The sequence below is a fragment of the Sapajus apella genome, unplaced genomic scaffold (genome assembly GCF_009761245.1).
Source record: "Sapajus apella isolate SASKATOON/1434 unplaced genomic scaffold, GSC_monkey_1.0 scaffold86, whole genome shotgun sequence".
Lineage (NCBI taxonomy): Eukaryota > Metazoa > Chordata > Mammalia > Primates > Cebidae > Sapajus > Sapajus apella.
This window is the reverse complement of record NW_022437026.1, coordinates 1,783,251-1,805,250: the sequence shown is the minus strand read 5'-3', so window position 1 is coordinate 1,805,250 and position 22,000 is coordinate 1,783,251. Positions and strand designations below refer to the sequence as shown.

General features: G+C 50.9%; 1 protein-coding gene across 3 annotated transcripts in view; it reads right to left on the bottom strand.

Annotated features, from left to right (window-relative positions):
* B4GALNT3 (beta-1,4-N-acetyl-galactosaminyltransferase 3) overlaps nucleotides 1-22,000 on the bottom strand; it is a 99,942-nt gene that overhangs the window by 13,541 nt on the left and 64,401 nt on the right. For all 3 annotated transcript variants that reach the window (XR_004261623.1, XM_032254412.1, XM_032254411.1), the window contains exons 2-10: nucleotides 13,622-13,725; nucleotides 12,647-12,724; nucleotides 5,430-5,525; nucleotides 4,906-4,996; nucleotides 4,410-4,510; nucleotides 3,602-3,669; nucleotides 2,229-2,307; nucleotides 2,034-2,100; nucleotides 409-552 (exon numbers count right to left, since the gene is read on the bottom strand). Coding sequence is in view for 2 of the 3 variants with exons in the window: in XM_032254412.1 (XP_032110303.1) it covers nucleotides 409-552; nucleotides 2,034-2,100; nucleotides 2,229-2,307; nucleotides 3,602-3,669; nucleotides 4,410-4,510; nucleotides 4,906-4,996; nucleotides 5,430-5,525; nucleotides 12,647-12,724; nucleotides 13,622-13,725 (828 nt within the window). In the remaining variant the exon portion in view is untranslated. The remainder of the gene's footprint in view (nucleotides 1-408; nucleotides 553-2,033; nucleotides 2,101-2,228; nucleotides 2,308-3,601; nucleotides 3,670-4,409; nucleotides 4,511-4,905; nucleotides 4,997-5,429; nucleotides 5,526-12,646; nucleotides 12,725-13,621; nucleotides 13,726-22,000) is intronic.

Below are 22,000 nucleotides of genomic sequence, written 5' to 3'. Positions count from 1 at the left end.
TAACGCTCCCAAGAGGAATAATGCATTAAGACTCTTAACACTGTGGTGTCAACATATTTCTCTCCTTGAATGACAAGAGTTGGAATCCAATAAGAGACGAGGACATGTGAGACTGGGGAGGGACGCACGGGGGACTTCTGGGCTCTAACTCTGTTTCTTGTTGTGGGTGGTGGCTCCACAAACACTCGCTCTGCAATGATATGCAGAGTTGCAAAATTACACGTAAATATGTTTATACTTATTTATATACGGGCTTTTCTGTGTGCATGTTCTATTTCATAAGAAAAATAAACGGTTCTGCGGTGTTTGGGATGCTGTGACGTGTCTCTCATGTCTTCCCACCATCAGCAGGGGACCTGGCAGCACAGTGTCACCAGAAAAGATCTCAAGTGCTGGCCGAGGCCTTACCTCGGTAGAGGGTGTCCCGGGGGTCAGGGCGAAGCATGTCAGCGGGTGGCTGCTCATCCCTGGGAAGAGTGTCGGAGGAGCCCACATGGCTGGCTGCTGTCTGTGGGATGTGGCCCACCTCATCCATCCGTAGGAACGTCTCATCTGGGTGCAGGGAGGAAAGAACAGCAGGAGGCTATATGGCCTGGAGCGCAGCAGTCCACTGCCCACTGCCCTTGATGGACAGGGAAGAGACGCAGATGAGGCTCCTAGCTCCAGGGGCCACTGCGTAGGATGCGTGCAGCTGCACACCCTCTGGCCCCGCCACAGCAGTGGCTTCACGAGTCATCTCCCTTCGGCCCCCTCTGCCAGCCCCATGGCTGACCCAAACACTGTGTTGCATAATTGAAAAAAGGCACCTGTTTCTCAGAATGTTTTACTGCTGGCTGCTAGAAAGTTGTCATTATGTATGCCTAATTTATTGAACACTTACAGAGCACTTAATAATAAGCCAGGCACTGCTCTAAGAATATCGCAAATATTAACCTAACTAATCTCCAAAAGCACCACATGCCTTCTGTACTACTATCATTCCTAGTTTAGAGATGACGAACTTTGGCATAGAGAATCTAAGTCATTTGCCCAACATCATACAATGGGTAGGCAGCCAAGATGTGTTTGAACCCAGCTGATCTGGTTTCAGCATCTAAGTTAAAGCAATCCACAGGGAAGGGAGGTGGGGGGCTGGCTGCTTCTTTTCTCTCTGTCTCTCGGGTTCATGCATCTACACCTGCCACGAAGGCCTATGGATGGCGTGTTTTTCACTGGGGCCTCTGGACAGGAGTCCCACTGAGGAAATGATACAAAATGGAAAATGACGTTGAAGAAAGAGGTCACTTCCTGCACACTGAGGGCAGGTGAAAAGGTTTCCTCTGCCCTGGCCATGGCTTTGCAAGAACCATGGTTACCTCATCTGTAAAATGGGGGATTAGACTCACTCAAGGTTTTCTATTGTCTTGTTTTGTTTTGCTTTTGAAACAGAGTATCGCTCTGTTGCCCAGGCTGGAATGCAGTGATCCAATCATAGCTCACTGCAGCTTCAGCTTCAAACACCTGGGTTCAGGTGATCCTTCCCAGTAGCTGTGACAACAGGCACAAGCCACCACACCCAGCTAATTTTTAATTTTTTGTAAAGATGAGGTCTTGCTATGTTGCCTGGGCAGGTCTCGATCTCCTGGCTCAAGCGATCCTCCTACCTTGGCCTCCCAAAGTTCTGGGATTACAGGTGTGAGCCACTGCACCCACCCTCAGAGGTCTTTAATCTGTTACGAGCCTCACGGTCTCTGGACTCCCTTGAAGTTGTATTCAAAATGTTTTGTGTGGATAGGTAGACAAGGGCATTTTTCTGAGGCAAGGGCTTCTAGCAGGTTCTAGCAGGTTCTCAAAGGGGTCACCAACCCTGGGGAGTTAAAGACTCCTGGTCATAAGGTCCCACCCTTGTTCTGGAACCCTTCACACCTATGTCCCCACAGTCTCAAGCTTCAACCTCCCCCCCTCCCCTCCTCCTCTCCTCCCCTGCCAAATCCCCCAGGGTAGGCTGGCCCCACCTGGGCTTCGTCTCCAGGCCAGGGCCAAAGCCTACTCACTTGTGAAGAGAGACAGGGAGAGGGAGTCAATGATGGTGAACTTGGCTCCAGGGTCGTTCCGTCGCCACTGGAAGAGGAGAGAGAGGGTAGATCCAGAAGGTGGGGGGTAGCTGGATTTCCAACAGGGACCAAAGGACAAGGGGAGAGGAGTGCCAGAAACTGAGCTGGGAGAAGCGGGAGCAGCAGGAAACTCACTGCGACTTCCACGTGGTCGGTGCCCTCCTCATTCTGCTTGTGCAGCACCTCGAAATAGTACCTGTGGGAGGCTGACAGGCTGGCGGGAGAGAGGGCAGGGAAGCAGAGTGCCATCTCCATGGGCCCTGGGGTCACGGCTCTGTCCCATCCCCTCCCAGTACCTTAAACTCCCTCATCCCTTCCCCTTGCTCTTAGAACCCCAGGAGTTAACTGCCTAGGTTCGAGTCCCCACTCTGTCACTTGCTAACAGTGTGAGCTGTTTTCTCTTGGTGAGATGGGCATAATCAGAATAACTACTCCACAGGACAATTGGAAGAACCCAAAGAACAGTAACAAAAGCCCTCAGAGCACACGGGCTGTGGCAGGCGCTGTTCCAAATGCATAGAGAAATATATGAATAAGTGACCTCATGTAATCCTTGCTCGTAGAGGAGAACGCAGAGGCACAGAAGGCTTGGGGAGTTTGCCAGGGTCACCAGGAGATGCGTGGTGGAGGTGGGGTTCTGCCGGCAGACTTGCCCCAGGGGCCATGTACCAGCTGCTCTGCCGAGCTCCACACGGAGCAAGTGTTCTTTGCAAGCGAGGTTGTCTCCTTACAATTTTTAAATGTATGTTCATTGATACGTAACGTTTGTGCATATTTACGGGGTGCACATGGTCTTTTGTCGCATGCATAGGACGCGTAAGGATCAAGCCAGGGGATTTAGGATCCCATCACCCACCTCCAGCACTTGGCATTCTGCGTTTTGGGAATTTCCAAATCCTTTTCTCCCGTTGTTTGGAAATATACAATACGTTGTTGTCACTATAGCCACCCTATTGTGCTGTCGAGCATTAGAACGTATTCCTTCCATCTGTGTCTGCACCCCACCTCTCCTCATCCCCAAGCCCCGTCCTTCCCGCATCAGCGACATCCAGCCACGAGCGCTCTTCTCGCCTGCGTGAGCGCGCGCCGACCACAGGGTGGCGCTCCGAGGCCGGGCTACGCCCCCTTCCCCGCGCGGGAAGGGGGTTCCTCTCCTCCAGCCCACCAAGGGATGATCGCGAGGAAGTCCCCGCAGCCCAGGCAGAGCCGGTGTCCAGGCTGCTACAGGTGTGGAGAAACGGGGGAGGGCAAGGACTGGGATGAAGGGGACCTATTTTCCAGTCCCGGGTGCCACTAAATAGCTGTGTGACCTGCAGTAAGTCAGCCTGTCTGGGCCTCAGTTTCCTCATCTGTGAAATGAGGAAGGGTGGGCCAGAGAGCCCGGGGCCGGACACACGGAACCTCTGCAGGAGGAAGCTGGGCTGGTGGACAGGGATGCGGCCCGGCTCCACCGAGACCTGGCCTCAGCGCGGAGGCCTCACCTGTCTGTCCTGACCCTTCCTACTCACCTCACCGGCTTGGAAATTTGGCTCCGAAATTTCCCAAACTCTCCAGGGGCTGTCCACTCCTTTCCAGTCTAGAGGTGTGGAAGACAGGAGAGGAGGGGAGGAGGGAGGAACAGAGGACACAGGAAGCAGGCCAGGCAGCAAGTGGAGAGTCCAGGAATGAGAAGAAAGGTGAAAAGTCAGAGAAAATGTGGGGAAGAGAGGAGGAGGGAAGAGTGGAGGAGAGAAAGGAAAGAGTGAAGGAGTGGGTGCCGCCACGCAGGAGGCAGCCGGCCTTGCTAGGAGGTCCCTACACCCGGTTAAGGCCGGAGGGCCCCAAAGAGGCTGCAGCTGGGTCCCCCACAGCTGAATCGCTGTGGTCTTTCCCCAGCCTGACTCGCTCCCCACTCCTGCCCCCTCCGCAGTCCCCCACCCCACTCCTCCCCACTCATCACTCCCCACTCCTTGCTCTTTCCCACTCCCCCTCCTTCCTCCTCCTCTGTCTCCTCCCTCCTCCCCACTCCTCACTTTTCCCTCTTCCTCACTCCTGGCTTTCCCACAAGTCCCCACTCCTCACTCCCACCTCCTCTCCACTCCTCTCACCTCCTCACCCCTCACTCCTCCCCATTGCTCTCACCTCCCTACTCCTCCCTCGCCTCCATCCTCAGTTTATCCCTTTGTAGCAGAGTAGGGGTGAGGGAGGAGGCTTCTTTTCCACCCCTTCCTCCCGGGTGTCACACCAGAGATGCTAACGGTAATGAGCAGCTGCTGGTGGACTCAATGCGCAAGCTCCAGGAACAGATGGGAGGGCCCAGGGCTGAGCTGGCCCTACCTTGCCCACACTGGCCAGCAGCTGGAGGCCTGAGACCTGGTCATCGAGGCTCAGCCAGAACTCTGCGTTGTCATCTGCAGCAATGGCAAACTGGATTTTCCCTGGGCAGTGGGGAGAGTTTCCAGATGAGGGCAAGCCGGGCATCAGCATAAAAAGCAGAAGGCTTTTAGGAGTGTCTTAGCAATTATATTCCCTTCAGGGCTGGATGCTGTGGCTTCCCTCCTGTAAAGTGGGGGTTTCTACGTCTTGGGAGACACTGCGAAGGTGGAAAATTCTTACAGAGAAAGAGAGCTTGTTCCAGGCTGCAAACCAGGGAGCAAAGTGGCAGCCTATGCAGCTGGATGAGACCTCAGTGTGACTCAATTTCCCCTCCCTTCCTCCCTGAGGGTGGACTAACAGGAAGTTAGTGCAGTGTACCCATAACCTTATCTTATGTTCTTTGGGTCCCCTGAAGAACTCTAGAGCAGGAAGAATGGGACTTTGGGGCTGGCCTCACCATCGGTAAAGGGGTGCAGGTAGCCAAAGATGCGAAGGCCATAGTTGGTCCATTTGGGGGACACAGCCAGCTTCCTCAGGGTTGTGCGAATCTACGCCAAGAAAGGGGAAGGAAACTGTTACCCAGAGGAGGGAAGAGGAAATTGGTCCACCCAGGACTGGTGGGAAGATCAGGAGGGGACTATGACAGGAGGGACTGGGACTGTGGCTTGGTGAGTGGAGTGCAGGCTCAGTTTCAGCTCCCATTTGCCTGTTTGTCCAGTAGACCTTGTACAGTGCACAACCAGCACAACAGTACATGGTGGCCCTGGGTACACTATATTGTGAGCTAGAGAGCCTGAAACTGAAATGATGCAGAAGGCGAAATTGAAAGAATCCCTAGGAAGGAAACAAGGGAACTATTATGGGCAGACAAAAAGAGAGCTCAAGACATAAAGGAGAAAATATGGACCAGAAAAGAAGCAAGGAAAGACGAGAGACGGAAGTGGGCAGAGGAGGCAGGTGTGGAGGGAGGCGGGCACTCACATGGGGGTAGAGTGGGAAATGCAGGTTCCTCCTGAGCTGCTGTATAGAGCTGCCACACCAGTCCTCAAACACATGCAGGTTGGCACGGCCCCGGAACTGCAGGGGGGAGGCACGAGATGTGAGCCTGAGCACCCCCTGCCCGCCCCAGTTCCTCAGCTCCAGGAGGCTGGGCAGAGAGGGGCCAGTGCTCCTCTCACTGTGCGGGTCTGACCGACTCTATCCCATCCCCAGCCTAGTGCCCAGTACTCTTTCAGGAACCTGGTGCTCATGTTCACCCCACGGCCTGGCCTTGAGGACAAGGTCTGCTCTGGCCATGCAGGTGTGCACACATATGCACACAAGCTCCCCCTGGCCCCTGCACATAGGAAGGGGCTGGCTTGCATGCCCCAGGCAAAGGGGGCAATGGCCACGACAGAATAGCCCAGACGACAGGGAACTAGGAGGAGCCGGCTGGGGTTTCAGGGAAGACGTGCTCTTCTCCCCTCCCCGTCCCTGATGCCTGGGGTCCCTGATGCCTGGGGAGAGGAAAGCTCCACAGCTGTCCTCCTGTGAAACCTTATCTACCCAGTGGCCTCCCTGCTTCTGGCTTCCCTTGGGAAGCAGCTGGGAGGTGCTGCAGGAGGGAGCTGGGGCCATCTCAGCTGCCCAGCATCTCGGACTCCCACTGCTCTCTGAAGCCTTCAAGCCTCATTCTGAGCAGGCCGCTCCAGGGACAGCCTCGGGGCAGTGCTAGTCAGGTCGGATCCTCTCTCTCCTCTGCAGGACTGGGCTTGGAGGCCCCGAGCAGAGGACCCCACAAAGGGCCAAGGCAGGAACCAGCACTGTGCACGGGTGGTGGGGCTGGAAGTTTGAGAGGAGGGGGAAGCGTGGGGACTTTGTGCCAATCATTCTGACAGTGGGCCTCGGATCACCCCATGTCCTCCCCTCCCCCAGGGCTTCTGTCCAGGTTGGGGGAGGGGCCATGACTCCATACCAGCAGCCTGCCCTGTCCTCCCCGCTGTGCCCACCAGATAGCAAAATCTGGGCTGCCCTTAGGAGCTATGAGGGGACGCCCAGACTGGACGCCCAGATAAGAAGTAGCAGCACAAGTTCAGCAAGAGACTTGCAGAAGGGAGGATGGGGCGGGCAGGGAGAGGAGGGGCAGGGGATAACTCCTCAACAGGGGTGCCCAAGGTCCAGGCGTGGCCGGTGCGGTGGGCACGGCCTCGGGGAACACTGGCCCACTGCTGGATCCAGAAAGACACAGGAGAGCCTGTCCCTCTCTGGCCCTTCAGCACTAACCGGGCACTAACTGGGGCAAATCGGGCACGCTGGCCTGGTCAGTGCAAGAATGTGGGCCTTGGGAAGCAGCCATCACTCACAGAAACAGGAGTGGGGGACTGGAACGGGTGGGAGAGGGAACGTGGGCTGGGTAGGTGGGTGGTGGGTTAAGGCTTCAAGGAAAGAAAGAATGGGTACATTGTGCTGCTTCGGCGGAAAGTCCTCAAGTCTGGTTTATAAGACTCAGCTGTCTCCTCCAAAGGTCTCTTTCTGCCCCCTCCCTAGGAGACACAGATCCCAGGAGGGAGGGCAGTGGGGGAAGGCATGCCACCAGAGAAGCCTGTTGTGTTCAGCCTGGAGGCCAGAGGGCACGGGGACTGGGCAGGGAGAGGAGGGGCAGAGGGAGGCACTGGCTGGCCGCTCAGCAGATCCTCGGATGCTGCAGGTAGCACCAGGCAGGGAGGGCAAGAGGACCTACCTGCGCTGAGCCCAGTCCCTTATCCAGCATTAAGCTAGCCCTCAAACCATGCTTCACCCACGCTCGAGCTGTAAGTGGGGGTCTCTAAGGGACCGGTGGGCACCCTCTTCCTCCCCCACCCCAAGGATTTGTGTCCCTCCGAGTTTTAGAAACTTTGTGTCTGGCAGGAACTTGAGACTCCAGCACACCAGCCCTGCCCTCCGCCCACTCGCTCCATTGTCCAGCAGGGACTAAGGCCCAGGGAGGGGCACTGGTCACTTCAAGCGCCAGAGCATGTCTATGGCTAATGGTGGTTTTGAAACTTCCAGAGTTAGAAGTGCTGGAGAAGATACCTGCTAGAACCCTCTCGTTTTCAGGGTGAGGACATTGAAGCTCAGAAAGGTAAATGACTCCCCAAGGACACGCAGCAAATAACCCTTGGGAGCGGGGAGGGCATCGTGCAGGGGTGTGGGTCACATAGGAACATCCACTGCCCCTCTGGGGCACTCCCTGGGATGCAGCAGAGCCTCCAACTGGACCGCAGCTTTTCCCCCACACTGATTCCACCGGCCTCCGGAACTGTCGTTCTAAAGCAGAGATCTGACCAAGTCATTCTGCTGCTTCAAACCTCCAAAGGTTCCCACAAGGCTTCAGAACAGAGCCTCACCCAGCACGTGGCGTCTTTTACAACTGACCTGCCTTTTCCAGCCTCACCTCACACCACTCCCCGTCACGCGCCTTTACTCCACCCACACCAAACCCCTGTCTTTGCCAAAATCCTCATGCTCTTTCACATCTCCATGCTTTTGAAAATGCCATTTCCTGATTGGAAGGCCCATTCACTTCCTCCTTACATGGCAAACTCCTGCTCATCCTTCAAAGCTCTTGTCAAATATTAATCTCTGAGGCCTTCTATGACATCCCCAGGCAGAGGGAACAGCTCCCTTCCCTGTGTTCCCTGCACATCTTAATTATTTAAATGAACAAATGCTTGGAGGAGCTAAGCCCAGAACAGTGTGTTCCTCCATTCTATAAGTCTATGAGTGAGCGTGAGCACCACCGCCCGCCCCAGCTCCTCGGCTCCAGGAGGCTGGGCAGGGTCCGGCCCACTGTATCCCATTCCCAGGTATCTTTTCCAGCACTGTACCCCTTAAAGATGAAACAGAGGTAGTTCTCAAAGGAGGCAGACATGTAAACAAAAGGGTGTCACCTGCGCCAGGGGCTACGGCGGAGGTAGGAGGTTCAGAGGGGCACAAAGCCAGGAGCCGTCAGCTCTACCTCCCTGGGCACTCGGAAGCCCATCATGAGATGTGGGCACTGACTGACCCTCTGCCTCTGCTATACCCTCTGCTACTCAACCAGATTCAAACTCACAAGACCAAGCATACCTGGCTGGTGGTTCTGTTTTAACTCATGGGGCAGTGGGGGCCTCCCCTGGAGGAACACAGCAGGGTGATTAGGTCACTGGTTCCTATACACCAGGAACTCCTATGTCCTGTTCAGAGTTTCGAGATATTCAATCTACTTTTTTTTTTTTTAAGGTCAGGGTCTCGCTCTGTTGCCCACGCTGGAGTGCAGTGGCATAGCCATGGCTCTCTGCAGCCTCAAACTCCTGTTCTCAAGCAGTCCTTTCTCCTTAGCTGCCCAAGTAGCTACAGGTACACGTAACTACACCTGGCTAATTTTTTATTTAGTAGTAATGGGGTCTCCCTATGTTGTCCAGGCTGGCCTCAAACTTCTAGCCTCAAGCAATCCTCCCACCTCAGCCTCCCAAAGTACTGGGGTTACAGGTGTAAGCCACCGTACCCTGCCTTGAATTGTACACTTTAAATGGATGAAGTGTATGGTATGTGAATTACAGTTCAATAAAACTTTTCAAAAATCAGTGGCTCATGCCTGTAATCCTAGCAGTTTGGGATGCCGAGGCCGGAGGATTGCCTGAGCTCAGGAGTTTGAGACCAGCCTGGGCAACATGGTGAAACCACATCTCTACTAAAATACAAAAAAATTTAGCTGGGCATGGCGGCATGTGCCTGTAAACACAGCCACTTGGGAGGCTGAGGTAGGAGAATTGCTTGAACCCTGGATGCGGAGGTTGCTGAGCCGAGATCGCGCCATTGTACTCCACTCCAGCCTGCGAAACAAAGCAAGACTGTCTCTAAAAAAAAAAAAAAGAAAAGGAAAGGCTGAGAACAGGAGCCTGTGTCACAGTTCTGTCTGCAAAAGAGAGACACTGCCTTCTCAAAGCCTGTGTGAACAACCCACGAAAACTCTGATCCCACTTGCTTTGATCTGACTTTGTACACACCAAATTTCTTTCTTATACCTATTTTGGGTTTGGGGAGTGGCCTGGCTAGCAGACAAGGCATTTTGGTGAATGGAGCAGTGCATTTTCCAACACAGGAACAGACTGGCACTGGGGTTTGTTAATGAGTGTCTTCAGATCAGGGTCTGTGTGAATAAGCTTTGAGACGGTAACTCTGTGAAGCCCAGCCCCCTCACCATCCAATCTGATCAGTCGGCCTCTGGTGCTGCACCAAGTAAAATGTCTGAGGCTGCTGAGCCTCTGAGAGTGACTTCTGGCCTCAGAGACCCTGGGCTGCCTGCCAAAGCCCAGGGCAGGGAAACAGTGAAAGAGGAGGCCATCGTCATCTTTCTCATCTTCTGCCCTTGCTCACCTTTACGGCAGGGCCCTGCACTAACTCTGTGACCTGAGCTGACCTCTTTGAGCCATTATCTGGAAGGGGAATAACAGAACAACCTGACAGCTCCTGGACACTAGCAGATGCTCAATAAATGACATGTATCATTAACCTGGAAACTTCCTGCTGGCCAGGGACAGGCAAGGGGATGGGAACAGAGGTCCCCATAATGTGGAGAGACTGCAAGGCTGGGCTGGAAGCCAGGTGGCACCATTAGGCAGCTGTGTGACTGCTGTGTTGTTTAACCTCTCCGGGGCCTGCCTTCCGTATTCTCCTCATTCGTAAAATAAGAGGATTGGATCAGTGAACCCCTGAAGATCCACGAAGACTGCAATGATGATTTTGTAAGCTATTTTTAATATTTAAAAATGAAGCCGGGCGTGGTGGCTCACGCCTGTAATCCCAGCACTTTGGAAGGCCAAGGCGAATAGATCACAAGGTCAGGAGTTCAAGACAAGCCTGGCCAAGATGGACACCTTGTCTCTACTAGAAATACAAAAAGAATTAGCCAGGCGTGGCAGTGGGTGCCTGTAATCTCAGCTACTTGGGAGGCCGAGGCAGAGAATCCCTTGAACCCAGGAGGCGGAGGTTGCATTGAGCTGAGACCACACCACTGCACTCCAGCCTGGGCGACAGAGTGAGACTCCATCTCAAAAAAAAAAAAAAAAGGAAAATCAGTCATTTACCACCAAAAGGCCATACACACTTACTAAAATATCCAATATTTATTTTCTTTTCTTTTTCTTTACCTCCGCCTCCCAAGTAGCTGGGACCACAGGCATGCATCACCACGGCTGGCATTTATTATTATTATTATTTGTACAGATAAGGTCTCACCATGTTGCCCAGGCTGGTCTGGAACTCCTGGGCCAAAGCAGCTTGGCTTCCCAAAGTGCTGGGATTCTAGGCTTGAGCCACCAAGCCCAACTCAATTTTAATCACTATTTGCTATTTGTTCACTGCTTTTGTTTCATTATATGTTTATACATATGTCCTTGCTTGGCAAAAACAAGTGGAGAAATTAATTATTAATAAATGCAGAATGGTATGGTGCTATAAGCTTTCAAAATAATTAGTTTATTAAGAAAAAGGGTCCGAGCTATCCTTGAAGGAGAGAGGGCTGGATCACCAGACCAAATCATCTGTAAGGCAAGTTCTTTCCAAAGTACGATCTCCAGGTAGGGCGGGGCATAATTACCTGGTGATGTCATCTAGTGCAGGTGTGCCATTGTTGTAATCCATCCTCTCCCAGGGCTTTAAAAGGAGGCAGTTTCACAGTGTGGATAACCTAAAATCACGTTCAGTACAATACTGCCTCCTTCACTCCTGCCCCAGAGCAAGTGGGTGGACTGGAAATAAAACCACCCAGGCTGAAGAGCTCAATCCATGATAGGTTTGGATAAAAACAATGAGCTAGCCAGCCAAGAAAAGTAACTGGTGTCCACAGGGCCTCCAGACTAAAGACACTGGGTTCTAAACAAGCCGTCAAATAGGGACTCAAATTAAAAATGTTCATCTCCAAAGCACCATGCTACTTGGAAGTCCTGGCATAACGATTTACTCAAGGTCATCTTTTGTATGTTAATTGGCTTCCTTGAGCCTCAGTTTCTTTTCCAAAAGAAAAAGAATCTGGGGCCAAGCACAGGGGCTCACGCCTGTAACCTCAGCACTTTGGAAGGCCAAGGTAGGAGGATCGCTTGAAGCCAGGAGTTTGAGACCAGCCTGGGCAACACAGTGAGACCCTGTCTCTACAAAAAAATTTTTTTTTAAATTATCCAGGCGTGGTGGTATGCCCCTGTGGTCCTAGCTACTCAGGAGTTCAAGGCACAGTGAGCTATGATTGTGCCATTGCACTCCAGCCTGGGAAACAGAGCAAGACCCTGTCTCTAAAAAATAAAAAAACTAAAAGAAGAAACACAATCTATCAAAGCCTATATAAATGAAAGGTATTATGATGGTCTGACAGCTTTTATTCACATTTAACTGCTTCCTATAAAAGTTTTCTAAAGCAGTGTTTCCCAGTGCATGTTCCTTAGGGCATTTCTATGAAACGCCCTGGTTTCATAGAGCATAACAGGCATTTCATGGAAAAAAAGCAATTCAGTTTGAGACATGCTGAGCTAAACCAAGTTAAACAGATGACTGCGGAACTCATGATCTTTCACAGGCTAATGTACATTTCCAGGAAGGCAAGGTAGTATATGACAGTTTTAAAAACTTACTTAACAATGGACTCTTTTCTTCCTGGAATATCTTATGGGATTTAGTGGCCCAAGAAAGACAGTTTGGGATGCTTATCTTTAAGATGGGATTGGCATGGCCATGAAAGTCTTGTAGCTTTCTGGAGCTTGTTTTTCCACCTATAAAATCAGGATAATGACACTATTTCACAGGGCCATAAAGCCGAGATGAGACGATCCACAAAGCCTGCCACACAATAGGCCTTTGGCAAATGTGAGTGTTCCTTCTCTAAAGAGAGAAATTGAATGAACCTGGAACTCTTGCATTGAAAAATTTTCATGAAGCCACTAAGCTGGGTACAGTAATGCCCGCCTGTAATCCCAGCTAGTCAGGAGGCTGAAGCTGGAGGACTGCTTGAGCCCAGGAGTTTGAGACTAGCCTGGCCAACATAGTGAGACCCTTCTCTAAAAACACCACCAAAAAGCTAACTAAATAAATAATCTTAAAAAATTTTAAATTCACTAGTAGAAAGTTTTCTGTGATCGCTGAAATTATCTGTAAAAATTATTATTTTTTTTAACTCTCTTAAAGAGCAGGGACAGTAGAAAGTCCCTTACCTCTGAGAGCCAGGGGACAGGCTTGTTCCACTTCAAGTAGCTGCTGTTACTGCTTCCACCTCGGTCAATTTCATGGTCCTAGTGGAAGAAGGAAGAATGAACTTGGTAGGAATATTAGGAGGAGAAACTGCAGGCAGGACAGGGTTGAGGCCCCTTGGAAGTGCCCATGGGGAAGCAGGGGGCCAGGAGGCACAGAGCCTGCTCCCAGGAGGTGTCAGCTCAGAGCACGCTGCCATTCACACGATGTCCCTGAGGAATACATCTCCTTAGTTTCATCAATGCGTGCTCCTCAGGTTCCCTCACTTTTCTGAATTTTCTGTCATCCCCACATGGGAAAAAAGTTTACCCTCATTAGATCAGGACCTCTTGAGGGCAAGGAGCTTGGCTCCCTCTTCCTCCTTATCCCCCAGCTCTCTAGATTTGGGTTCCAACAAGTGGAAGCCCCTCAGGGACACCCCAAACCCTCCCTATCGTCCGGGTCCACGGTTCAGTTTGACTTTGATCCGACTCTGGGATCCATGTCTGTTCTAGGCTCAGCTTTGGGGCTCCTGACTGAATTAGATCCCAGTTTCTCTAATCTGCCTCCTTAGGGACCGTTGCCTCAAGAAACACTACAGGGAAATGCTCCACTACAAGTCTATACTCCCAGCTATGGGCAGAGAGGAGCGTGTGTCCACCTCGTCACCTCTAGTCTCAGCAGCAAGCACAACTCAGCCCAGCCCTCACCTAGTGAGAGGCAGCACATGCCATTGGTGGTGGAGGTCACAGGCCCAGAGTGGTTCCAACATGGGCAAACTGAACTAGGGGACAAGGGCAGATACCAGAACCCTCAGGCCAGACTAGGATTCTAGGGGCTGTTTCTCTTCTGCCCCTCCTCCCATGGAGTAGTGGAGGTTACCCTTAAGACAACTGGGCAGAGCACCTGGGGACCCATGTTAAGGCACCAGCAGGACAATGGGCTGGCCGGTCACCTACCTTGAGGCTCAGCCTCTGGGGGTGGTAGAACTGGAGGTGTGGGTCCACAGCTGGAATGTTCCTGCTGGCCAGAGCCTTGGCCAGTTCTCTCCAGCTGCCATACCCTGTGGAAGGGGAAGAGAGGAGCCTTTAGGCCAGCGTAATCTGGAAACCTCATACATCTAAAAGATGTGGGAGGTTAATGGAGGGAACCATATTCCCTTCTGCTCCTCAGCCCTCTTCAGAGGGTGAGTGGGAAGCGGGCAAAGCCAGGGGCAGGAGATAGCTGCAAATTGGCCAAGGACCACAGGGCAGAGAGAGATGAGCTTACATCCCATCAGCAGTTGCTACCTTCCAGAAACCAGAGAAGGGGTCAGGCCAGCTAAGCATGGACCACGGGCCTCCCACTAAGGGCTCATTCTTCCCCAGTTGCCTCTGGAGGCCAGTGTCTCCCAAAAGCTGCTGTGGAGAGATGGTCATGAAAGGCGGTACACTCTTCCCTTTCTGCTCATTCCTGTGCCCTAAGCCCGGGAACAGCAGGGGGTTACTTATGGTCGGGGGGAGAGGACCCCTACCATTGATCACTGGGTTGCTGGCTGGAGCCAGAGCTAAGGGAGGAAGGAAAGGGTGGGCCTGGATGTGGTGTCTGTCAAACAAATTTATAAACCGCTGGAGATACAAGATTAGAGGCCTCGCTTATTTCTGGAGTCATCGGGAGGCTGCTTGGGGCTGATGTTGTCTGCACCCTGAAAGCTCTGGAACAGGCTGGCTTACACACATCTGAGAAGGTGAAAAACCAAACCATGGTGATAGGGAGGGAGGGAACAGGAAACTGGGGGGTGCACGCGCATTCACAAGTCAGGAGGCGAGGGGCTGCACCAGGGTGAGGGCAGGGGAGAATCAGAGTCCCTCGGTCGGCCACTGCTGACGCTCCTGAGGGCCGGGCTCGCATCTGAAGGGAGATTGCTGGGCTTCGAACAAGTGGAACCAAACCACTGTTAGTCACAAGCCAGAAGCACAGACCACTGAAAGCTAGAACAGGCTTTCAAGATCCCCTCATCCTTACTTCAAAGGAGGAAAATGGGACCCAGACTGGTCAAATGGCTACTCAAGGCTCACTTAGCAAGTAGAGACAAGGCTAAGACGAGGCCCCAGTGTGCAGATGGATCTCCACAGAGCCTCCCCTCTCCCTTCAACAGCCTCAGTTTACCATGATGCCCCCAGGACACTGTGGCGGGCACTGCTTGGAAGGAATTAGCCTGACAGCCCCCAACCCCTGGGAGCCAAGAGTTGACAGTAGGCAGAAGTGTCACAGAAACCCCTATGTGAGCACTGGCAGAGACAGACAGCCACGCGGACACAGAATACAGAGCACCACCCACAAATATGGGCGTCACAGAAGGTGGCCCCCCACGCTGTGCACGAGTGTTTATGTAACAGGCTCGAGGAGGGGTGGGCACAGGGGCTGCACGGTGGCACGCAGGTGTGGGGTGAGAGGGCTTTCTTACATAGCTATGCTTTGTGTGGGCCCTTTCGTGCTTGCTGAGTGTCTAACAGGCGTGATTTCAACTGAACCTTGTTAAGAATCTCCCGAAAGGCCGGCTCCATTACTCCATTTTACAGATGGGGAAAGAGCACTCCAAGTTTAAGGTCACAGAGCTCGGTGTTCCACAGCCAGGATTAGAACAGAGAGCTCCTCTGTCTCACGGGCCCACATTTTCTCATTCTGCCCACATTTTCTCCTGTGGGCACTTTTTGGCATAGACTTTGAGGAGTGCCGCCGCAGAGGCCTCAGCGGGCAATCTGTCTCTGGGTTTCTGCGGATGTTAAACCTCCACTCGTGTTTTGGTTACAGGGAATTCTGCAGCTTTAGCCCTCTGCCATCAAGGTCTCTCCTGTTTCCAGGCTGGCCCAACTGGCAGGAACAGGTCTGACGAGTTCAAGGCAGGGGTGTGTTCTAGGGAAGCAGGATTCTGGGGCCACTGAGGTGATGTGAAAACATGAGGAGTGAGGGAGAAAGAGAAAGAACGCCCCCGGAATATCTCCTCCATTTCTGGATGAGCTCAGGGGAAACTGCTTGTCCATCGGCTGATCCCAACCACACACATGATCTAAAGCAAGAGCCCATCCCTTCCCAGCCCTGAGGAGCTGCTGACTAGCAGTTGTGGGTTCAGATGTGCCTGGGTGACACATGAGTTACACTGTGGGGAGGGTGAGGATGGGCCCTGCCTTGCTCCTGCATCTGAATGACTGGGTCATCTTCGCTCTTATGACTAAAACCTCTTACTCAAGAGAAGCTTGTGGGGAAATAGCCATGAAATGCTGCCTGCCCCATCAGTGGGAGCTACAGTGCGTCTCAGGCGCACATTCCTTCTCCAAGACAGTCTTCAGCTCAGCCAAAGTGTGGTGTGACTGTTGGAAATCACACCCAGGGGAGATGACTTACCCTCACAATGAACTAGCATTGTGGGTCTTCAGCTGCCCTTGTCCTGACATCTGCTGGGAAGTGACAAAGACACTCTTCTTGACCAAGCCTTAGACAGCTCCTCTGAGCATTCTTTTTTATGAGGCCTCATCCTTGGGCCCCATCCTGGGTCTGCCTAGTCCAGTTTTCAGCAAGAACTCTGCTAGGTCAGTTTAGCAGAACCCCCCGGCCCCTGCCATCTGACCAAGCTCCTCACCTCCTACCCTTGCCTTTAGCAAGAGTCCCATTAGGCCAGTTCAGCAAGAATCCCTCTGTCCTTGATGTCTCTCCTCAGCTGTTTTCCACCCACGGGCCCCTCAACTCTGCTGGTTGGCTATAAATCCCCAGTCATCGCTGCTGTATACAAAGTTGAGCTCAGTTCTGTCCTGAAGCCTCTCTCCTGTGTAAAACAATACTAAATAAAATCCATCTTCACGACTCGTAACTAGTGTGCAATTCGACTTCTCTTTAACAGAAGGTAAGAGGCAGCTCTCTCAGTGACCAAGGACAAATCCATTTAGGGAGGTGAGTTGATTACAGGTAGGAAATTCGGTGAAGTTAAACCCAGTCAGGTCTGGCCCCTGGGTAACAGGTGAGTCTAGGTGGCTCAAACCTGGGATAAGTCAACAGCCCAACCTCCACTAATTTAAGGAGTAGGAAAATTCCTTTGCAGGCCTTACGATGTAGCAGAAAGACAAGCAAGCCTTCTGAGTCAGAAAGATCTAATCGTGGCCTGCTGAAGAGGCTCATGCCTGTAATCCCAGCACTTTGGGAGGCCAAGGCAGCAGAATTGCTTGGGCCCAGGAGTTTGAGACTAGCAACATATGGGCAACATAACAAGAAACTGTCTTTTTCTTCTTCTTCTTTTTATTTATTCTTTTCTCCCTCACAATACTAAGTCTGTCCAATTTTTTAAAATAAAAATTTAAAATAATTAAAAAACTGTATATCTACCACTTACAAACTGTGGCTGCTTGAACAAATAATTTAACCTCTGTAGCCCTGGTTCCTTCGTCTGAATGGTGAACAAAAACACCTGCCTCACAGGAACCATTGTGAAGATGAAATTATGTGTGCCAGATTAGTGTGGGGTCTGACACACAACAGGTACCTAATAAATGCTTTTTTCCTAAAAATTTCCAAGTTTGAAGTTTTGGATTTGGGAGTCAAGATATGAGTTCCAACTCCTTTCAAACTATTTAGTAGCTCTCTCTTTTCTCTCTATGCATCTTTTTTTCTTTTTGTAAGAGACAGGATCGCCCAGGCTGGAATGCAGTGGTATAATCATAGCTTACTGCAGCCTCGACCTCCTAAGCTCAAGCAATCCTCCCACCTTAGCCTCCTGAGTAGCTAGGACTACAGATGCATGCCACCATACTTGGTTAATTAAAAAAAATTTTTTTAGAGATGGTGTCTTGCTATGTTGTCCAGGTTGGTCTTGAACTTCTGGGATCAAGTGATCTTCCCACCTCAGCCTCCCAAAGTGCTGGGATTACAGGTGTGAGTCACCAGGCTCAGCCTTCTCCATGCTTACTGACCAGAGAAGTAAGCAGTGGGCCAGCAGCGGCAGCGCGGCAATAGACAACACCCCCTCTTTGTTTCACAGTGCTGCTCTTTGCCCCCCACCCTCCCTCTTCCCCCGTAAATATTCACTAGGTGCATCTCAGGTGTCAGGCGCTGTGCTGTGCACTGGCATATTTCCTCTTCCTGCATCTTTTGCCTCTGTGTTAATCCTGCCAATGGATACCCAGGCATTGCTTAGTCTCCCTGGGGGAAGGTGGAGCTGAAAAATGTGCTGATTTAACTATTGACATTTGTCACTTGCCCTCTGGTAAGCGAACTCCTTCTGCTCCTGGCCAGACCTCTTCTCCCAGAGCGCCAGCTGCCAGGGCCTGTTTCTGCTACAACAGGTGTCACATTTATGCCAGGAGACAGACACCCCGATCTCAGGTGACAGATAAAGCACCACCGTGGGCCTCATATTCTGCCCTCACAAACCTGGGCTATCAAATTCACCATCAGCTGGAGCTTTGCCAACATCCCTCCTCTGTGCAATGCAGACTCTTCAAAGGCCTAAATATTACCATCTTTCTCGCTGGTAAAAATACGGCATATGTCCCTTTGTGCTTTTTTCTAAGACTCTCACATACATTATTTTATTAGCTCTTCTCGACATCCCCTTTAGGTGTTGTCATCTCCATTTTAGAGATGAAGAAACAGAAACAGAAAAGTCAAGTCATCAGCTCAAGGTCACATAGTGAATAGGATAATCCATGTCAAGGGTTTAGTGCCTGGAACATAATAAGCCGTTAACACATGGCAGCTTATTATTTGCATTATTAGTCACGATGCTGCAGATCTGGAACTCACAATGATTTCTCCTGATGCCTGGTCTGATTCATACTCAAGAGGAAGGAAGTCCCTCGCTGCCCAGGCTGACGCTGGTGTTACAGATTCTGTGCTGGGACTGCAGCCTGAGCCTCCCAACTCCACTCCAGGGCTAAAACCCTTCAAAGCACTTTCAACATTCAGACTAAGTTCTCATGTAGGTATAAACCCTAACCCTGTTAATAAAGACCCAGGGCTAACCAGCTGACCCACAACATGCCAGAGCCATGGCCTGCTACAGGAAAATCTTCCCTAAATCAGCCTAACACATAGCAATGCTCAAACTTCTACCAATGCCCAATAGGACATTTTACAAGGCACATGGCAAGATGTATTACTTTTGCTCCTAAGTAGTTGTAATAATGGCAATATTAATAGCAGCTTTTAACAAGCATTTATTATATGCAAGGCACTATGCTAAGAGTTATATTTCACTGTGTAAAGGTGCAGGTAATATGCACATGTGCACACACATCACTTCATGGTAAATGGAAAGGGAACCCAACACGTATCTTCAGAATCTGTTCAAATCATCTGCTGATCTACGCTGGGAGTAACATCACTGGCCCAAAATGAGTTACAGTCGCCTCACCCATCATTCCCACATCTTATTTCTTGCTCACATGGAAATGAATTTTGTCCGCCTCCAGATGTAAATGGGTATAGACTGCTCAACGCAGTGGATGGCACAAGTTCATCACAAGGGGGTAAACAATGGAGCAAAAAGGTTACCCCAGACGCCCACTAAAAGCAAGCTCTTTGCATCAGTAGGGAACCTGGAAGCAACTCATGAATGCCCGCCAACAGGAGAGGTGGAGCTGAGAGTAACACTGAAAGAGAAGGTGGAAGCAGTAGGTGTGGGGATAACACCTGCAGGCAGAGACTCAGAAAGATCTTTCTGAAGCTCTGACTCCAGCCTTGGGGCAGGGCTCCATTAGAAAGGGCTTTCCCCTGGGCAAGGGTGTGCAAGAGGGACAGGACTGGCCCTACCAGGTGAGGGAGAAGGAGAGGTCTGGGAGGGCTGGTTCCCATGTACACCACCACAAACAAAGGACCTGAAGATCCAGGGCGAACGTAGATGATTTGCTAGTAAGACCCAGGGTCTGTAGAGACCTGTCATCAGAGACAAACTGGAATGAGAAAAGGTGATGAAATACAGAGGAACAGAACAGAGACAGAGCCCTTCTCCCACCAGAGAGCAGGAGGTTGTCAAGGGAGTGAAGGAGAGGCATGACACCCGGGGCACAGTTCCACAAATGCCAAGAAGCGGTACTGAGTCCGGAAATGGAAAAGCAGGTGCTGTGGCTCTGTCCTTGGAGAGCACTTGAGGCCAGTCGCATGTCCTCAGCAGGACGAAGCCGCTATGGCTAGAGGCCAGCAGGGCCTGAACCTCACCAGAAGCCTGAAGTGGCACAGAGAGTCAGGGGTGAAGCCAGGGCCCTGTCACCTGGGAGGGAGTCTCTAAGGCAAACCCAGTACTCCAACGGCAGAGTCAGGGTGTGTGGCTAAACCTATCCTTTCTAGTCCATGATGCCCCAGCTAACTTGATGCAAGAAAAATTATTAGTAATACAACAGTAATAGTTACATTTGTGAGTTAGGCATTTATATACACACACACACACACACACACACACACACACACACACACACATATGCCTGTTATAGTTATACTAAATGAAACATCGATTTAATAAACCAGCTGGGTGCAATGGCTTACAACTGTAATCTCAGCTACTCAGGAGGCTGAGGTGGGAGGATGGGTTGAGCCCAGGAGTTCAGGCTGTTGTGTGCTATGATTGCACCTATGAATTGCCACTGCACTCCAGCCTGGGTAATACAGTGAGACCCCTTCTCTAAAAACATTTAAAAATTAAAAATTAAGCCGGGCGCGGTGGCTCACGCCTGTAATCCCAGCACTTTGGGAGGCCGAGGCGGGTGGATCACGAGGTCAAGAGATCGAGACCATCCTGGTCAACATGGTGAAACCCCGTCTCTGCTAAAAATACAAAAAATTAGCTGGGCATGGTGGCTCGTGCCTGTAATCCCAGCTACTCAGGAGGCTGAGGCAGGAGAATTGCCTGAACCCAGGAGGCGGAGGTTGCGGTGAGCCGAGACCGCGCCATTGCACTCCAGCCTGGGTAACAAGAGCGGAACTCCGTCTCAAAAAAAAAAAAAAAAAGAAAAGAAACAAAGAGTGGGAACCAAAATGAAAAAACTGAAGATTGGAAAAAGAGTGGGAGAGGAGAATAATATAGTCAGGAATGTGGCTTTGAAAAGGAGAAAAGAGAGCATCACCTCGCCAGCAACTGAGACAGGAGGAGAGACGTGGGAAATACTTGATAATAATTGTGTTATTGGCCGGATGCAGTGGCTCAAGCCTGTAATCTGAGCACTTTGGGAGGCCAAGGTGGGTGGATGACCTGAGTTCAGGAGTTCCAGACCAGCTTGACCAACATGGTGAAATCCCATCTCTACTAAAAATACAAAAATTAGACAGGCGTGGTGGCGCATGCCTGTAATTCCAGCTACTCAGGAAGCTGAGGCAGGAGAATTGCTTGAACCCAGGAGGAGGAGGTTGCAGTGAGCCGAGATCACGCCATTGCACTCCAGACTGGGCGACAGAGCAAGACTCCATCTCAACAACAAAATAAACTTTAAAAACAAAAATAATTGTGTTATTTATGAAGAGACTAGACTTGTAGGCTGACTACAGTAAGATGCCAAAAAGGACCTGGGTGGGAAGCAATACTGTTTAAAAAGCCCTTCTTCAAACATTAACCCACGTAACCCAGCAACAAGTCTTTAACAGACGATAAACACAACGGCTAACAAATGTGCATTTGCCCAGGCCAGGCCAGTCATCATGCTAAGTACTTAACATAAATGTTCTCATTTAATCTTCATAACAATCCTTTAGGTAGGTGTTAATATCATTCTTATTTACAGATGAGAAAACTGAGGCCCTGACTGATAAGAAGGATGTGTATCTGCCCAGGACCTCACAACATCTAGATAATAGAGCTGAGATTTAACTCATTTGTTTTATTTTCTCCTTTTTTTTTTTTTTAAACATCTCTTAAGGAGTATCTTACACAGACCCTTTTGTTTGTTGAATGCAAAAGCAATGGAATCCAAGGAAAGCAGGAAGACATATGGGTCCAAGAAAGTTTTCCAGGCCCACACAAGGACTGGGTTTGGGGAGAGCACCCAGGAGCCACAGCCGCACTGTGCTCTCTCCACTTGATGGCTCCTTTCAGAAAAGCACACTCTTTTGAGCATCTTATTAAACCCTTTCTCTTTTCTGCAGCTTGAAAACAAATAAGGCACACTATCTGATCTGGAGGGCTGACAGCTGCTCAACTGCGAGGTCTGATGATTAAAACTTGCCAAAGCCAACTGAGGTTGTTGCAACCTGTCCTTGGTGGCCATAAATGGAGCTGGAAAGGCATGCATGACAGTTAACTCTGTTCTCCAAGAAAGGAATATGGGGACCTGCTTTCTTCCTCCCAACAAAACGTCTTTTTTTTTTTTTTTTTTTTTTTTTTT